The sequence below is a fragment of the Aquarana catesbeiana genome, linkage group LG10 (assembly GCF_042186555.1).
Source record: "Aquarana catesbeiana isolate 2022-GZ linkage group LG10, ASM4218655v1, whole genome shotgun sequence".
Classification (NCBI taxonomy): Eukaryota; Metazoa; Chordata; class Amphibia; order Anura; family Ranidae; genus Aquarana; species Aquarana catesbeiana.
In genome coordinates, this window is record NC_133333.1 from 182,436,932 (window position 1) to 182,453,954 (window position 17,023).

At 46.0% G+C, this 17,023-nt stretch overlaps 1 protein-coding gene across 9 annotated transcripts in view; it reads left to right on the forward strand.

The window, feature by feature from the left end:
- Window positions 1-501: 501 nt before the first annotated feature.
- The window catches only part of SAMD11 (sterile alpha motif domain containing 11), a 265,271-nt gene continuing 248,749 nt past the window's right edge, over window positions 502-17,023 (forward strand). For 2 of the 9 annotated variants that reach the window (XR_012236373.1, XM_073603041.1), the window contains exons 1-2: window positions 502-1,455; window positions 4,910-5,001. Coding sequence is in view for 8 of the 9 variants with exons in the window: in XM_073603041.1 (XP_073459142.1) it covers window positions 888-1,455; window positions 4,910-5,001 (660 nt within the window). In the remaining variant the exon portion in view is untranslated. Of the gene's footprint in view, window positions 1,456-2,559; window positions 2,655-2,682; window positions 2,777-4,909; window positions 5,002-17,023 lie in introns of those variants that run through there. The other 7 variants (XM_073603038.1, XM_073603039.1, XM_073603040.1 and 4 more) reach the window with 7 other exon arrangements.

Genomic DNA, 17,023 nt, shown 5'->3' on the forward strand with positions numbered 1-17,023 from the left:
CCCTCTCCTTCCCCTCAGGTGTGCCCAGTCAGTAGATGCCCCCTCTCCTCCTCCTCAGGTGTGCCCAGTCAGTAGATGCCCCCTCTCCTCCCCCTCAGGTGTACCCAGTCAGTAGATGCCCCCTCTCCTCCCCCTCAGGTGTGCCCAGTCAGTAGATGCCCCCTCTCCTCCTCCTCAGGTGTGCCCAGTCAGTAGATGCCCCCTCTCCTCCCCCTCAGGTGTACCCAGTCAGTAGATGCCCCCTCTCCTTCCCCTCAGGTGTGCCCAGTCAGTAGATGCCCCCTCTCCTCCTCCTCAGGTGTGCCCAGTCAGTAGATGCCCCCTCTCCTCCTCCTCAGGTGTGCCCAGTCAGTAGATGCCCCCTCTCCTCCTCCTCAGGTGTGTTGTGGTCCCCGGGCTGAGCTCAGTGTGCGGCGTGGTGGCGGCTTGTCGTCCGTCGCACACCCCCCTCGCCTCGCCGACGCCCCCTCCCGCTGCCGCCTGTGCTGTTTAAATGGGCCAAGTTGGAGAAGCGGCGGCGAAGGCAAATCTTGTTTGGTCAGAGAGTGTGTGAACTCCGGCGTGTGACATGTAGAGGGATCCCCCGCACACCGGCAGGACACCCACCGCTCCTCTTCCTCCTCCTCCTCCTCATCATCATCACCCTCAGTACCGGAGAGCCCGGCCGGCCGGCAGGTGGATGGCTGCAGATCAGCGCAGAGTGCCCGCAAAAGTTGGCTGAGCTGCCCGCCTGGACGAGGGGTCAGACAGGGGGCAGGAGGGAGCCGGGCACCGGAGGTGAGCGGGGGGCACAGGGCGCCCCGCACTGGGGGAGGTCGATAGGGGATCAATAAGCATTCTGTGAAGCGGCAGGATGTCTCCGGTGGCTCAGCCCTCTCCGGCATGTCATGTCTCAGTCGGGCTGGGAGACTCATCCTCGGCACAAGGAGCGCAGCAGCTGTGAGATCCGGACACCCTCCGGACACCCTCCGCCGACACCAACCCGCCGACACCGCCGGGGCACCATGCCGGCCATCAAGAAGGAGAGACCGGACCGCGAGGAGCTCGCCCTGGCCGCTTTCAACCAGCCCATGGACTCTCTGCCCGGGTACCTGGCCGCCGCTGCCATCCCCGTGGTCACCCCTCACCCGCCGGCTTATGAACACCTCTTCGCCCACCACGCTCACCGTGCCTACCTGGGACTGCACGAGCCCCACCACCCGCCTCTGCCCGACGACCTGATGCTGGAGAGGTTCTCCTCCGTCCCGGACTTCCAGCCGCTCTTCGACCAGGGCGAGCCGTGCATCGAGGTGGAGTGCGGGGAGAACAAGGCTCTGCTCTACATCCAGAAGTTGTGCCAGGGCAGCAAGGGGCCCTCCATCCGCTACCGGGGAGAGTGGCTCACCCCCAACGAGTTCCAGTTCGTCAGCGGCCGGGAGACGGCCAAGGACTGGAAGAGGAGCATCCGACACAAAGGTACCGACCCCAGGGGGGGCATATCCCGGGGAGAAGAGGGCACAGGGGGGCATATCCCGGGGAGAAGAGGGCACAGGGGGGCATATCCCGGGGAGAAGAGGGCAGCACGGGCACAGGGGGGCATATCCCGGGGAGAAGAGGGCACAGGGGGGCATATCCCGGGGAGAAGAGGGCATCCCGGGCACAAGGGAGCATCCAGGGGAGGAGAAGGCACAGGGGGGCATCCCGGGGAGAAGAGGGCATCCCGGGCACAGGGGGGCATCCGGGGGAGGAGAGGGCACAGGGGGTCATGCTGGGGTGGAGAGGGCACAGGGGGCATCCCGGGGAGGAAAGGGCACAGGAGGAGGGCAGAGCACAGGGGGCATCCCAGGGAGGAGAGGGCACAGGTGGCATCCTGGGAAGAAGAGGGCGAATGGGGGGCATCCCGGGGAGGAGGGGGCACAGAGGGGACCACAGAATGATTATTTATTGATCCCAGTATTATTAATGACTCCCGTTATTAATAGTGGCCCCAGAATTATTTATTGATCTCATTATTATCAGTGTTATCAGGGCCCCCTTTATTATCATTAGTCACCCCATTATTTTTAGCGACCGCAGACTGATCATTTATTGATCCCAGTATTATCATTGAACCCAGTATTGCAGTGACCCCAGTGTTATCAGTCACCCCATTATTATTAGTGACCCCAGTGTTATCAGTCACCCCATTATTATTAGTGACCCCAGTGTTATCAGTCACCCCATTATTATTAGTGACCCCAGTGTTATCAGTCACCCCATTATTATTAGTGACCGCAGACTGATGATATAATGACCCCAGTGTCCTCCTGAATTGATGTCGGTGATATTGATGGATTGTATACAGCCCCCCCCTGTAATAAGTTGGAAGTCTTTGTCTTATCACACACAGTGACAGTTCCTATTGATGAGGGTGAATGGGACTCCATATGGTGGGGGGGATGGTAGGGGGGTCTCTGCTGTCACTCTATGCCCCGATCTCTTTTCTCTTCGTGGCAATTTAGTTGGGGGGGGGGGGGGGATCCAACCAAACGTGGTTCCAGGAATCTCCCAGGGCTGGAGCTGTTCAGTGACACCATCCTCCCTCCCCTCCTCCTCCTCCCCTCCCCCCCTCTCCTCCCCGGTGACCCCGGCTCTCCGGATGGGGATTTGGCACTGAGGCTGTCGGGGTTATAGAGGTAAATGGGGAGGGCTCCCCCCCCCCCCCTCCTCCCTGCTCGGGGCACACAGACCATTCGCTGCTCACATCGGGATGATGGATGTGTGTGGTCTGACGGGGAGAGGCGGAGAGCCGGGCATGGTGAGAGCGAGTGTGTGCGGGCCAGGTAGACCGGCCGGCGGGGCTCAGTATTCGGTATACCGGCGGGGCCGAGTAGTGAGTACATCGGCGGGGCCGGGTATCGGGTGTAGAGGGAAGGCTGATCCCGGACAGATGAGATTGCCGGTGTGATATCCGATCCTTCCTGTGGGGGGGGGGGGAGACAAGCACCGACAGGAGGGGGGGGGGTCATCTGACAGATCATCGCTAATGAGAGCTCATTAAGCCCACCCGGAGGGCTGGAGGAGGGGGGGGACTACAAGTTGTTTATTTGTCTGGATGCTCCCAGTGTGCTCTGGCAGTCGGTGACATTGGGGCCCCTAGGTGAGGAGTATCTGTGCAGACTCAGGGCCCCAGTCTATATATAGGATTGGTGGAAAGTGAGGAGGAGTGAGGGTTGTCCTCTCCTCACCATCACATTCCAGCCATCAACTTCTTCTCTGACTTTGTACATTTGCAACATTGTCTGAGTTTCCTAAAATGTATTTAGTTGGCTGGACTGTGACCAGTGCAGGTCTGGAGAGAAGTGTGTGTTCTCATCTGGTTCTGTATAGTACTGGGAGGAGTGTGTGTTCTCATCTGGTTCTATATAGTATTGGGAGAAATATGTGTTCTGATCTGGTTCTGTATAGTACTGGGAGAAGTGTGTGTTCTGATCTGGTTCTGTATAGTACTGGGAGAAATATGTGTTCTGATCTGGTTCTATATAGTACTGGGAGAAGTGTGTGTTCTGATCTGGTTCTGTATAGTACTGGGAGGAGAGTGTGTTCTGATCTGGTTCTGTATAGTACTGGGAGGAGAGTGTGTTCTGATCTGGTTCTGTATAGTACTGGGAGGAGAGTGTGTTCTGATCTGGTTCTGTATAGTACTGGGAGGAGAGTGTGTGTTCTGATCTGGTTCTGTATAGTACTGGGAGGAGAGTGTGTGTTCTGATCTGGTTCTGTATAGTACTGGGAGGAGAGTGTGTGTTCTGATCTGGTTCTGTATAGTACTGGGAGGAGAGTGTGTGTTCTGATCTGGTTCTGTATAGTACTGGGAGAAGTGTGTGTTCTGATCTGGTTCTGTATAGTACTGGGAGAAGTGTGTGTTCTGATCTGGTTCTGTATAGTACTGGGAGGAGTGTTCTGATCTGGTTCTGTATAGTACTGGGAGAAGTGTGTGTTCTGATCTGGTTCTGTATAGTACTGGGAGAAGTGTGTGTTCTGATCTGGTTCTGTATAGTACTGGGAGAAGTGTGTGTTCTGATCTGGTTCTGTATAGTACTGGGAGGAGAGTGTGTTCTGATCTGGTTCTGTATAGTACTGGGAGGAGAGTGTGTGTTCTGATCTGGTTCTGTATAGTACTGGGAGGAGTGTTCTGATCTGGTTCTGTATAGTAGTGGGAGGAGAGTGTGTTCTGATCTGGTTCTGTATAGTACTGGGAGGAGAGTGTGTTCTGATCTGGTTCTGTATAGTACTGGGAGGAGTGTTCTGATCTGGTTCTGTATAGTACTGGGAGGAGAGTGTGTTCTGATCTGGTTCTGTATAGTACTGGGAGAAGTGTGTGTTCTGATCTGGTTCTGTATAGTACTGGGAGAAGTGTGTGTTCTGATCTGGTTCTGTATAGTACTGGGAGGAGAGTGTGTTCTGATCTGGTTCTGTATAGTACTGGGAGGAGAGTGTGTTCTGATCTGGTTCTGTATAGTACTGGGAGGAGAGTGTGTTCTGATCTGGTTCTGTATAGTACTGGGAGGAGTGTTCTGATCTGGTTCTGTATAGTACTGGGAGAAGTGTGTGTTCTGATCTGGTTCTGTATAGTACTGGGAGGAGAGTGTGTTCTGATCTGGTTCTGTATAGTACTGGGAGGAGTGTTCTGATCTGGTTCTGTATAGTACTGGGAGAAGTGTGTGTTCTGATCTGGTTCTGTATAGTACTGGGAGGAGTGTTCTGATCTGGTTCTGTATAGTACTGGGAGGAGTGTGTGGACACAAGGTGCTGATCACCTGCAGATCCGTTCCTTGACATCCACTCCACACACTAGATTTAGGAAGGCGTCACGTTGTGCGATTTGCGCCTGTGTTTGCTTAGCCTGAAACTCATCACCTTTCTCTGTCTCTCTTTCATGTGCTGCTTCCAGGGAAAAGTCTGAAGACTCTTATGTCAAAAGGAATCTTACAGGTACATCCTCCAATCTGTGATTGCCCTGGGTGTCGAATTTCGTCTCCAGTGGTAAGATCATCGCTCACACTCCATTTTTACCCCACGTTATGCTTCATTTGACAAGAGCTTGTGTGGTCAGAGAGGTTTTGACACAGTTCAAGTCGCCCTGCGTGCATGTGGGTGTTGATTGCATGACAGATGTTGTGATTTTTGGGGGTCTTACAGGAAATGTGTTCTCATCTAACAAGGAAAACAATCTTTCTTGGCTCCAATTATCACTTTCCTCCAGACAAACAAATATCTCCACAGCCAAACCAAGGGGGATTTATTTATTTACTTACGGTTTACGTAATAGTTTTGCAGTATGTTTCTTCTCAGAGCATGGCTACGCTCCATGTATTCGTTAGTTGTCTAAATGGAAGTTCGCTTTGTGCCGAGGTGTTAGCCATCTCATGTGACTTTATGATGTGGTCCAGTTTTGTGAAAGATTTTTTTATTAGCTTTTTCTTTTATTGATTGTTGTGTTAAAAAATGTATTATTAAAATATATAAATAGATCTAGTCTTCTACCGTACGATGCAGGCTTTTCAGTTCACCTAATTTCACAAAGCATCCTTCAATACTATTACATTTAACTAGAGTGGAATATGATTGGTTGCTTATTACATGCTTGTTGATACATTCTGTTGAATCAACCAATCAAAATCTTATTATTATGTGTGGCTAGCTTTGTGGTATTGGCTACATTTTTGGTGCTTTTGATGGAACAGCGGCTGCAGATGTTTATTCATTAGTTAAGATGACTGGTTGGGTAAGGTGTCTAGGCATTGAATGATTAGGCAGTATTCTGTTTGGATGCCAGCAGACCTTCCATCGGCTAACTAATATCTGGGAATATTTAAATTTGGCTGTTTTGGATCATTTTTGCCATTGATTTCACCCCCGCCCCCCCAAAGGCAGAGACATAGAGATATACAGGCCCTTATGACCTTGGTGATGTCAGTAGACAGCTTGACATTGTCCTTTCCGAGACCAGATAGTCAGTGCAGAGCTATACAGTGTTGGATGCTTGGAATGGATGGGCTGATTAACCAATCAAAAGCGTTATAATAATGTGAAAGGCAAACTGTATAATGGGTTCTGCTAAGTTTATCAGAATAAATTGTCTTTTTCCTCCTTTGTAGCTAATGTCACTTGTGTATAGGTGCAGTACATGTGTTTTTTAGCAGGCCAAGGAGACCTAGTGTCATATAATGACTGAGCTTGTTGTTTATATGCTAAGTCCACCCGCTGGCTTCTCGTATATCTTGGGAACTCCGTGCCAGAGATGATGTCTGTGCTTCCATGACTTTTTATAGCCATGCAACCAAATCTCACTATTCATGCTGCTTTCTGCATAATGTGAGACAGTCCAGGTGAGATGAAAATCCTCACATAATGGCTATGGACAGCGGGCAGAGAAGGTTACATAGGTGTCATAACTTACCTACTTGAGAGAGGTACACAAAGTTATGTGATTCATTTTTCTGGTGCTCAGGTTTGATTACTTATCCCTAAAGCTCACCACACATATTACAATGACTGCGCAATCTCCTTTTAGATCCACCAAAAGTATGGACTGCAAGAACATGTCTGATTGAATACAGATTGATTGGCTAATTTAGGTAGGTCTTTGTATTACATAGATTTGGTAGATGTAAAGGGGGTTACACACTATAAGAAAATCGGTCGCGCAACCCCCCCCCCCCCCCCCCGTTTCCTGAGATTCGGCCAGTGTGTACTAGGCTTTAGTCACCGTGCTCACCAACTGCAAAATTGTACTAGTCAGTTTTCACCAGTGTTAATTGGTATTTCTAAAGTGTAGTTCTCCCAGACTGGAAGGATACATACAGTATCTCACACAAGTGAGTACACCCCTCACATTTTTGTAAATATTTTATTTATATTTTTTCATGTGACAACACTGAAGAAATGACACTTTGCTACAATGTATAATAGTGAGTGTACAGCTTGCATAACAGTGTAAATTTGCTGTCTCCTCAAAATAACTCAACACACAGCCAATATTGTAAGTAGGTGAAATACTGCGCCAATCTTAAAGGGTGAGCGGCCAACACAACAATATGACTGATTGTGGTTAAAGTGGAAGTATAAAGTGTGGCGCTAGAAAGTTATACTTCCACACAGCCAATATTGTCTAAACCGCTGGCAACAAAAGTGAGTACACACCACAAGTGAAAATGTCCAAATTGGGTCCAATTAGCCATTTTCCCTCCCCAGTGTCATGTGACTCATTAGTGTTACAAGATCTCATGTGTGAATGGGGTGCAGGTGTGTTAAATTTGGTGTTCTCGCTCTCACTCTCTCATACTGGCCACTGGAAGTTCAACATGGCACCTCATGGCAAAGAACTTTAAAATAACTTTCTGAGGATCTGAAAAAAAGCATTGTTGCTCCACATAAAGATTGCCTAGGCTTGAGGGAACCATGAATGCCAACATGTGCTGTGACATACTGAAGCAGAGCATGATCCCCTCCCTTCGGAGACTGGGTTGCAGGGCAGTATTCCAACATGATAATGACCCCAAACACACCTCCATGATGACCACTGCCTTGCTAAAGAAGCTGAGGGTAAAGGTGATGGACTGGCCAAGCATGTCTCCAGACCTAAACCCTATTGAGGATCTGTGGGGCATCCTCATATGGAAGGTGGAGGAGTGCAAGGTTTATAACATCCACCAGCTCCATGATGTTGTCGTGGAGGAGTGGAAGAGGACTTCAGTGGCAACCTGTGAAGCTCTGGTGAACTCCATGCCCAAGAGGGTTAAGGCAGTGCTGGAAAATAATGGTGGCCACACAAAATTTTTTGACACTTTGGGCACAATTTGGACATTTTCCCTTAGGGGGGTACTCACTTTTGTTGCCAGCGGTTTAGACATTAATGGCTGTGTGTTGAGTTATTTTGAGGGGACAGCAAATTTACACTGTTATACAAGCTGTACACTCATTACTTTACATTGTAGTAAAAGTGTAATTTCTTCAGTGTTGTCACATAAAAAGATTTAATAAAATTATTGTGAGGGGTTGTACTCACTTTTGTGAGATACTGTATTTGATTACCCCATTATTTGGTGTGTTCTTTTATTATATAGATCTTTTGACTATCAAGTGATCAAGAATTTTTGCTTGGGTACCAAACATCTGAGGGGGAGTTTTACTAAAACTGGTGCACACAGAATCTGGTGCAGCTGTACATAGTAACCAATCAGCTTCTAGGTTTTAGGCCACTTTCTCAGCAGGGGATTGCTTTCTTGAGCAGGTGGATGACAGGTCCTGTCTGCTCCGCTGTACTGAGCTGACACAGTCCCATGCTCCTCTACCATCCATCTGTTTTTTGCAGGCAGAATCGAATAGATCAGCAGCGGCTGATTGGTTACTATTCACAGTTGCACCAGATTCTGTGAGCTACAGTTTTAGTAAATCTCCTCCACAATGATTATAAGGCCCGGAAATCACATTCAATTCACACCTGTCAAAACACAAATCGCACTGTGAAATCGCATGAATTCGCACTTCATCAGTGTGAACTGAGACTTAAAGTGACAATAAACTCTGGTATGTGTCCTTTAAAAGCGTTTGTTACCCTAAAAAAAAAAAAAATGGATTCTGTTCCCTTAAAGCATGTTATACAGCACAGCGCTTGTGCTGTTTAATCTGGCCCCCTGTATCACCTGAAATTCCTGGCTCATCCCGCCTGGCTTGGCCCTCCCCTCTGTAAACTGACCATGGTTTATCATGGCTGCTGAGCCCTGACACAATGGTCAGTTTATGTGCCTCTTTCATCCGCAGCCCTACTCTCTTCTCTCTTATGTCCTCCTCCTCCCCTCCCCTCCCTATCTGTCAGCTCCATCCACTCCACTACCCTCCCCTCCTGCTGCTCTCATATCTATACTATGATCATGCCACCCCCTCTGTTATATAACGCTATGTGTCCCTGTGCCTGTGCTGTATAAAAAATGCTGATTACACCTTACCTTAGAGCGTCTCTCGGCGCTCACGTGACTCATCGGCTCTCTCTCCTCCCCTCCTCCCCAGCTGACATCAGTGGGAGTGCTCAGCCCCACCCGCTATAGCTGTCAGCCGGGCAGAGGAAAGAGCTGGGGAGTCACGTGAGCACCGGGAGACGCTGTGAGATAAGATATAATCAGCATTTTTTTTTATATAGCACAGGCACAGGGACACATAGCGTTTTAGAACAGGGGGGATGGCATGATCATAGTATAGTGGGTTAACAACCACTTTAACAACAAAAAGTACTTTTTATTGCTCTAAGCTGTCTCCAGAACTCCAAATTTCATTGTTTTCTTCTTGCCAATGTGACCTAAGTTCCTGTTAGAGTGTGGCTATGTTTGTTTTCCATGGTTCCACTGTGAATAGGAACATAGCCACCATCTTTTCCTTGCTGTTAAGATGGACTAAGGACTATGGAATGTGTAGTGCGCATAGAGCAGTTCACCTGACCCCAACTAATGTGCACTGTTTTTTCCAAGCGGGTAGAAAATGAGAGGTTTGAGAGCTTGCAGAGGACTTTACAAGGTGGGAGAATAGGGAGAGTTTTTTGAAAAATAGGGACATTGTTTAGGCTTGATGCATTTAGGACATTTAGGACATTTTAGGACATTTTAAATGCCGCTTTAGGGGTGTTTGCCATTGGGTTTTCCTCTGCCTCAAAGGTTAACTGTAGTGTTCATGCACACTTAGTTGTTTACAGGCATTTAGTCCCGGTTCACACTTGCGCAATGCGGTAACTCTGCGAATCCACTGCGGATTCTCGCATCGCACTGGACTGGTGGACAGTTCACTCTGCCATATGCGAACTGCTGGGAGTGTCAATACAATGTTAATGACACCCCCATTTCATTTTGCATATCGCACTGCAAACTGACAGTTTGGACATGAATTGGATGGTATGGGTGTGAACACCCATGCGATCAGATTCTGGTGCGGACCAAAAAAAGGGTCCTGTGCGAGTTTGGTCCCAATGCGATGCAAATTCAGCCATACTATCGGTATGGCTGAAATCACATCGCATGGACATTGCATGTTATTTGCACTGCAGTGCTTTGCGAATCACATGCGATTTCTCAGAGAGCACTAATGTGAACCAGCACTGAGAGGCAAAAAAAACCCAGGGCCAGCTAGTTTAGGAGAGAAACATAAAAAAATAACATAGAAAAATATTCTGGCCATTGGAATGAATGAGCACCTAAATGCATTTGCAAATCGTGTCTTTAGGCATGTTTGACGCTGCTTTTTCCTCCCCTGGAGCATAGGCATCCAGGGGAGGGAAAAAAAGGCCTAAGTGTCACTTTAAGTGCTCTGGAAATTTGGCTTGGGTGCTAAACATCGGAATTTTTATATTTTGCTGCTAGCTTGAAGAATTAAGCTGATAGTTTCAGGCTTTGTGCTGCATCGGTTCAAAGAAGCCTGTCCCCTGCTGTTTTGCCAAAGGTCTTTGTTTACAATTTGATGGTCGTTACTTTTTGCTCCCCATTATATTTGGACCACCCTAGTAACTTTACAAACCTGTTCATCCCGGTCTTGTCCCCAAGAACAAGGAATCAGCCAGCCCTGTGGATTTATCTGCGGCTTTTATCTTGAGGTATGAACTAACCTTAGCAACAGACAGCCGGAGCTGGCGGCGATAAAAATGCGATGAAAGGGAATTAATGGTGAGGAACAGTAAAATCAATGAAATCCTATAGGCAGACGGAAGAAATTAGTCAAAAAGACAATTTTGTGGGATCAAATGGCAGTTTCATTGATATCATTATTTTATTGCCCGACTTCAGTGCATTTTATACCGCAATATAATTTGAGATTTTAAAGGGTTCCTTTATGTGTGCTGAGGCGTGCCTTTTCTCATATTTTATCAAGGCTTTGGGCTAGTGTAATTTTTTCTTTTTGAACTGAATCTCTTTGTGCAGGCTTATATGCTGTATATTTTAGGATGTTTTAATTGTAAGCTATGATGGCAAGACCGTTGCTGGACTACATAAACCATAAAGAAAAAGTTTTAGTGTTAATTTTATGTTTTGTTTTTTAAAGCAGAACTTTAGACGAATATAAGACAAAAAGGTCCACCCGGTTATGCAGTCATTAAAAAAAAATTAAAAAATAAAATACTGTAAAAAATAAACATGTTTTTACATATTGTTAGTATGAGTGCCTAAATGTGTCTTGATATTAGCTTTCTGTAATCTCCTGTACAGCTGTGCTCAAGTCAGTGGAGGGGAGGTCAGAACTCTGAGCCAATTAGTGGTTTGTTGTATGCATTGCAGTCTGTGAATGTTTACAGGCAGGGAGAGCAGAGGGAAGACTTTTTCAGTCTGTTGCTGATCATTTGTCCAGTCGCAGGCTGTGCTGGTTCTTGGGCTAGGTTGTATTGCTTAAAGCAGTTGTTTCCAACCTGTGGCCCAGGCATGTCTGTAGGGATGCCGTACAAGCATAGAAGACATTACGGTCAACAGGCACAAGCTAGGCACCTGTACGTACGTATGGGGGGATGCCATGCAAGCATAGCAGCCGCGGTGGCTGACAATGAGAATCTAGGTACAGGCACCTCTGGAGGAATGCCGGGGCAGCTGGGTTTCTAATAGCAGTGGCAGCAGTGAGGAGCGGGACTCCCGATAGCGGCAGGCAAGTACATGCCACATGGCTATATCTAGGGGAAGGCTGTGCCCCTCCCAGATTTTAGTTGCGTCTCCCCCAAAGCTTTCTGCCCACAACCTCCACTCTACTGTCCTACACCGCACATGGAGTTGAAATCCAATGTCCTAGTCTACTATTTTTTTTTTTTTTTTTTAAATCGCAAAAGGAAACAGCCCCAAAAAGATAGGTTCATTATCTATATCAGTGATCCATAATTTGTGATCTCCCCAACTTTTATTGCTCAGCAGCTATGTTTATTGTTAGTGTATTTTATGTGTGGCCCAAGATGACTACTCTTCTTCCAAAGTGGCCAAGGAAGATTAAAAGGTTGGACACCCCAGGCTTAAAGAGACTCAGGTGAAAGGTGAAACCTGTTGTAGGTATAAAGTGTGGTCATCAAGAGATGCATATCCTTCCATGGAAACCTTCCTGATGACAGAATGCTGGGGTTTTCTGACAGGTAAGGTCCCAGAAATTCAGGGTAGTGTTGGAGCTTTGTCTGCTAATCCCCCCCCCCCCCCCCATCCCCCATATTTCCTAACAGCTCTTTGCTGTGATGGACACACTCAGCGACCAGTAGGAAGGTTGTAGGAGGCAGGAAAAGGCAGGCATCAAGAGGTGCCAAAGCTTTGCCTCTAAAGCCTGGTACACACCACTCTTTTTTTCTTTTTATTCAACCCAGCGGGTTGAACGAAAAAAACCTGACAGCTCCAGTTGGAGCCCCTGTACTAATAACAGCGATCTTCCCTGCTGCTCTTTTGTACTCTGTCAGGGGGACGGCCCCCTCGCCAGAACACTCCAGTCAGCGCTCTCAGCCATTGGCTGAGAGCGCTGATCTGGTCATCTGCTGGTTTTCCAGCATGCTCGTCTGACAGAAGCCGGCCAATCTTTTGTCTTCTGTCTACGGCTTCTGTCGGACCGGCTACCATACATACGGGCTGAATGTCGGCCAGTTTTTATTGAACCGACTGACTCCTGACATTTAGCCTGTGTGTACTAGGCTTTAGAATCGTATGAGATCCAGCCATGACAAAAAGTTTGGGAGGCAGCTGAAGGTATGCATACCTAGATTAGCCCCCACTGTTTCCCTTTAAGGCCCTTTTCACACTGATACTTTTTCCTGCATTTTTACTCTGCAGGAAAAACGCACGAAAAAAGTTTGCAGTTTAAAGCGGGGGTCCACCTATCTATCATTTTTTTTTTTTTGGAGTTCATTCACAAACTTTTCTTCTCATGATTATCTACTCACATGTTCTGTGTAATAAGTCCGCCTGTATCCGATTTCGTTGTAAAGAATAACTTAGAAAATTCACTGAAGGCGGTTTCCATCTTCATTGTGGGCATTTGAAACCCACAAGCATGTATTTCCTGGATGCGGTGAATGCTGTGCTCCCAGCATTCACCGAGATGTTGTGATGACACTGTTGCACAATGCATGCTAGGAAGCCTGAGACTAGCTCCCAGGGGACTGTGGGAGGTCTGGGAGAGGCTAGAAACATGCCTACTCCCATGGGAGGAAAACCAGGAAGTGCTAAGAAGATTAGAAAAAAAAAAAGGTAATTACGGCGATTTAAATTTTTTTACACAGCATGTCAGCATCTAGGCAAGGAAGAGAATGCATAGAGATAATGTTCAAAATTTGGGTGGAACCCCGCTTTAAATCCTATGGGACTTTTCACACCACTGTGCTGTGAGCACGGTGCATTTTTAAAAGTCCTGCATGCTGCATCAGTGTTGAAAACTGCACAAAAAACGCAGCTTCCCATTGAAATGAATAGAAATTGTGGTAAAACGCACTGGGTTTTGCGTTTTTGGTGCGTTCTTGAGTCACATGTAATTTTTCACAGGTGCAGGCAACCCAAAAATGCACCAGAAAAGCACAGGAAACGCATATGAAATACAGCAATACGTTTTTACCGCTCTTTTGCTACAAAACAGTGTGAAGGGGCCCTAATACTCATGTGGTGTGCAGAGAGGTCAATGACCAGGCCGTTCTGTCTGGCAAAAGTACTTGCTTTACAAAACCGAGCAGAATGACAAAATATTTGGCAGGTGAACCAGTTCACATAAATGCCTTTCAATAGTTTATTTACCCATTTGTCTGCAGTTGTCCTTTAAATACATAAAGCCTTGCATTAAAAACACCAACAAAAAATTTGCTTGGAGATTAGTCCCGTGTGCTCTTAACTTTTCATTTTTTTTTAAAATTGAAATCTTCACTACTTTGAGTCTGCATCAGTGTTCTCTTTTGCATAAAGGGGAGCCCTTAAGTGTACAAACCAGAAAAAATACTCAGTTTTGGTTGAATGAAGGTAATGCAACATTAAGTCGTTTGAAAAGATATATTATCTTTGAAGAAGCAAGCCATTAGTCCTCATAAAAATTTATGGCCAGGAATTGCAACTGTACTCGTGTTGCATTGAAATGTTATGGAGGAAGACCACACCAACTAAATTGGTTAGAAAAATGTGGTATTTTTCTATTGCCATGTCATTATTAAAGCTGAACTCCAGGCAACATATTTTTTTTTTTTTTTAATAATGTATTCCTGAGTAGCCATAAAGAATTTTAATCCACTTTAGCAGTGATCTCATCACTCCTCTAGACAGTGCCTGGGCAGTGCTGTGGGAGGGGTCCAGCAGGCTCCACTCACTACAGGCTGCCTGCAGAAAACTACAATAGGGGGCGGAGACGAGACCAGTCTCCCTGTACAAGGAGAGAGCAGCAGTGATCAGTCTTTATTGCAGGAAGCTTCTGCACAGGAAAAGCTTCACACTGGATTACTGCACATATCTGGAGTCCTACCCAAAGCATATCAGGATTCAAGTAAGTATACACATGCCTCTTGTAGTTGGCAGGGCTGCTAGTCCTTATATTTGCTTTATTCTTAAAATGAGCCTGTGGTCTGGACATTTACATATTCTTTACTAGCAATAAATGAGCTTTAAAACAAGCCTGCACTGATTGTGGCTGTGGGCACTGTGGTCCTGTACACATAATCTTAAAATAGAAGGACTGACTTCCCAATGGGGAACCATCCAGACCCAAGGTAAGTAATTCATCATAAAGACAGCATGGTAGTCAAGGCACATATATTCCAAAGAAGGGGCTCTTGATAAGTATCTTAGAAACAAACTCAGTTCACATCAGTCCAGCAGGTTGGCTTACTCACATTGGGTCTGAATGGTTCCCCATTGGGAAGTCTGTCCTCTTTTAACCACTTCAGCCCCAGAAGGTTTTACCCCCTTAATGACTAGGCCATTTTTTTTTTGCTATACAGCACTGTGTTACTTTAACTGCCAACTGTGCGGTCATACGACAATGTACCCAAATAAAATGGATGTCCTTTTTTTCCACAAATAGAGCTTTCTTTTGGTGGTATTTGATCACCTCTGCAGTTTTTATTTTTTGCATTAAAAACAAAAAAAGAGCGACAATTTTGAAAAAAAATTTTTTTTTTACGTTCTGCTATAAAACACATCCAATAAAAAAAAAAAATTTAAAAATCTAATTTCTTCAATCAATCAATTTAGGCCAATATGTATTCTGCTACATATTTTTTGTAAAAAAAATCCCAATAAGCGTATATTGATTGGTTTGCGCAAAAGTTATTGTGTCTACAAACTATGGGTTATTTTTATGGCATTTTTTTTTTTTATTTTTATTTTTTTTCACTAGTAATTGTGGCGGTCAGCGTGTTTTTTTTTTTTTTTTTTTTTTGGAACTGTGACATTGCAGACAGACAAATCAGACACCTGACGCTTTTGACACTTTTTTTTGGGAACCAGTGACATTATTACAATGATCAGTGGTAAAAATATGCACTGTTACTGTACTAATAACACTGGCAGGGAAGGGGTTAATATCAGGGGAGATCAAAGTGTTAACTGTGTGCCTAGCTGGTGCTTGCTAACTGTGTGGGGGTTACTCTGACTGGATGAAGACAGAGATCAGTGTTCCTGCATAGCAGGAACACGAGATCTTCTCTCCTGTCAGAACGGCAATCTGCCTTGTTTACAGATCGCCGTTCTTCCTCTCTGGGGTCCACTGGACCCGCTGATTGGCATCCTCTGTGTCCAATCAGCACGCAATCGCGCCTCCGGTGGCACTTGTGCACCCCCCCAGTGTGCCTGACCTGCCGCAGTAAAAGTGTGGTAGGCAGTCGGCAAGTAGTTAAGATTATAATGTGTATAAGGCCATTGGCTGTTTATTGATTGCACCTGAATTTCCCACCCGAGAAGTAGTGGCTTCACCTTAGCTTACTCATTTGCACCATTTTTGGCAACATGCACGCTATGAATTCTAGTCTACCCTACTGGCTGATATTACTCTATTAAAAATTGAGTGGGTTCCCATGTACTGATTCAATCACATATTCTACTGAAGAAGGATTCCCGAAACGCATCTTGTGAACCCCTATGTGGAGAGTAATTTTAATTGTTGTGTAACAGATTTTACATAATGAAATCGTTTTTATGACACGCAGTTTCTCTTCTATATGTCCACATAAAGTCCATGACTACATGCTCTGTTCATAGTTGTACATGATTTGCTGGGATGTGGACATATAGTACACACAGTCTAGGTTTTCCTCCCCTATAAGATAACATACCAGCATGTCTTTGGAATGTAAGAGGAAACCAGAGTGCCCAAAGGAAACCCATGTAAATGCAGATAGTGTCATGGCCTGGATTCAAACTGAGGACCCAAAAACCGCCCACCATCAGTCACTATTCTACTCATTTGTAATGTAACGTTTTTGCTGTCGTGCAGCTTCTACAAGCATTGCATTCTGGGAGTTGTGGTTCAGTGCCAGTAACAGATCTGTCACCAAATTTTAAAATCTAACATTTAGTTTCACAAGTCACAAATTCTTAGAAGTGCTGTTTAGTAGACAAAAGATTGTGCATTGTCCCGTGCAGCCCAGCTGTAATGATCACATGCGTTTTAGCTCCCTCATCCAATCTCTTCTCCTGATTCTCTTTTACCAATAAGGTCTGCAGAGAAAACTAAAGTTTGCCTCCCTTTCTTGGACTTTTTCTCACAATGCTTTGCTCCTTATCCAATAACTTGCTTTTTGTGGAATATTGAGGATCCTACTTGACGTTCATTGAAGTGAGACACTGTAGTCCTCTCCAGGACTGATAGATCTTGTGTTTGTGTTGAGAGACTTTGTCAGATTCCTGGCTTTTGTAGTATGATTGTTGTAGTACAAAGTGAATGTCAATGGATATGATGAGACAGAACAATTCTTGAACTCCTCATATCAATGACACTTGATGCTGGTATGATACAGTTGGCGCATCATGCATGCCTTTACTAAGAGTCTTCACAGCCCGTTTCAAACAGAGAGCCTATGCCCTCCAGCTGTCAAGGAACT